This window comes from Otolemur garnettii, unplaced genomic scaffold (assembly GCF_000181295.1).
Source record: "Otolemur garnettii isolate 467f Iridium unplaced genomic scaffold, OtoGar3 scaffold00057, whole genome shotgun sequence".
NCBI lineage: Eukaryota > Metazoa > Chordata > Mammalia > Primates > Galagidae > Otolemur > Otolemur garnettii.
In genome coordinates this window covers 6,599-7,692 of record NW_003852452.1, presented here as the reverse complement: position 1 = coordinate 7,692, position 1,094 = coordinate 6,599, and the positions used below count along the sequence as shown (strand labels likewise).

The window sequence follows — 1,094 nt, the reverse complement described above, 5'->3', positions numbered from 1 at the left end:
TAGATATTAAATTTTCAACAGTTCTCAGTGGTGATAGATTTGGGAATACTACAGTAATCTAGCCCTGAAAATAGATAAATTTCTCAAGCGCTGAAGGATCTTCTTACTAGAAAAAGTTTTTTTTCTTTTTTTCTTTTTTTTTGAGATAGAGTTTCACTTTATCACCCTGGGTAGAGGTGCCGTGGCATCACAGCTCCCAGCAACCTCTTAGCTCTTGGGCTTAGGCGATTGTCTTGCCTCAGCCTCCCGAGTAACTGAGACTGCAGACGTCCGCCACAATGCCCGGCTATTTTTTTGTTGCAGTTTGGCTGGGGCCAGGTTCCAACCCGCCACCCTCAGGGTGTATATGGGGCAGGTGCCCTACTCACTGTGCTGCCCTAGAAAAAGTTATCTGTATGGGTTACAATTAAAAGCAAAATCCCAAACCCGAACCAGGGAGCTGATCCCCAAGCCAAAGCAGACTCTGGCAGGGTGGCCCTTTCCTGCCCTGTCCAGCTGCTTCCCTCTTGAAGGTGCACATGGGTGGGCAAAGGTGACAAGTCTGCAGTCAAGGCACGGACGGGGCCCCTGTGTAAATATCTCTGCAAGGAAAACAAACTTAGCAGCTCAGAGGAAGCCCAAGTGAGAAAATATTGAAATGCGTATCATCTAACCTGCCATCATTTGACTTCCTCGAGAAACCTCAGGAGTTGATTCACAAGAAGTAACAGTTTCTTCCTGTTCAGGAATATCGTCCTTTATGTTTTCATCAAGGTGGCTTTCTGGTTTATGATTTGTGATCTGTGTCTCATCTGGAGGGCTAATGAAAACAGATCGTTATTACAGAATGGAATGCAATTCATCTTTTCTTCTTTTGTTAAAAAAATGTATCTTGTTTTTCTTTCTTTTTTTTTTTTTTTCATAAAGGGTCACCTTTGCTTCAGACTGTTTCTCTTTTCTGACATGGGGTCTGTCTATGTTGCTCAGGCTGGCCTCGAAATCCCGAGATCAAGCAAGCCTCCTGCCTCAGCCTCCCAAGTAGCTAGGACTATGGTAGTGGGTCATGATTCGGCCCGGCTCTTTATCCATACAGAAAAGATGCTATCATCGATATT

General features: G+C 44.5%; 1 protein-coding gene across 1 annotated transcript in view; it reads right to left on the bottom strand.

Annotated features, from left to right (window-relative positions):
• The window catches only part of LOC100965309 (pleckstrin homology domain-containing family A member 5), a gene marked incomplete at its 5' end in the record, with an annotated part of 14,344 nt that overhangs the window by 6,674 nt on the left and 6,576 nt on the right, over window positions 1-1,094 (bottom strand). The window contains one exon of the mRNA XM_012806752.2: window positions 654-807. Within this exon, the coding sequence (XP_012662206.1) occupies window positions 654-807 (154 nt within the window). The remainder of the gene's footprint in view (window positions 1-653; window positions 808-1,094) is intronic.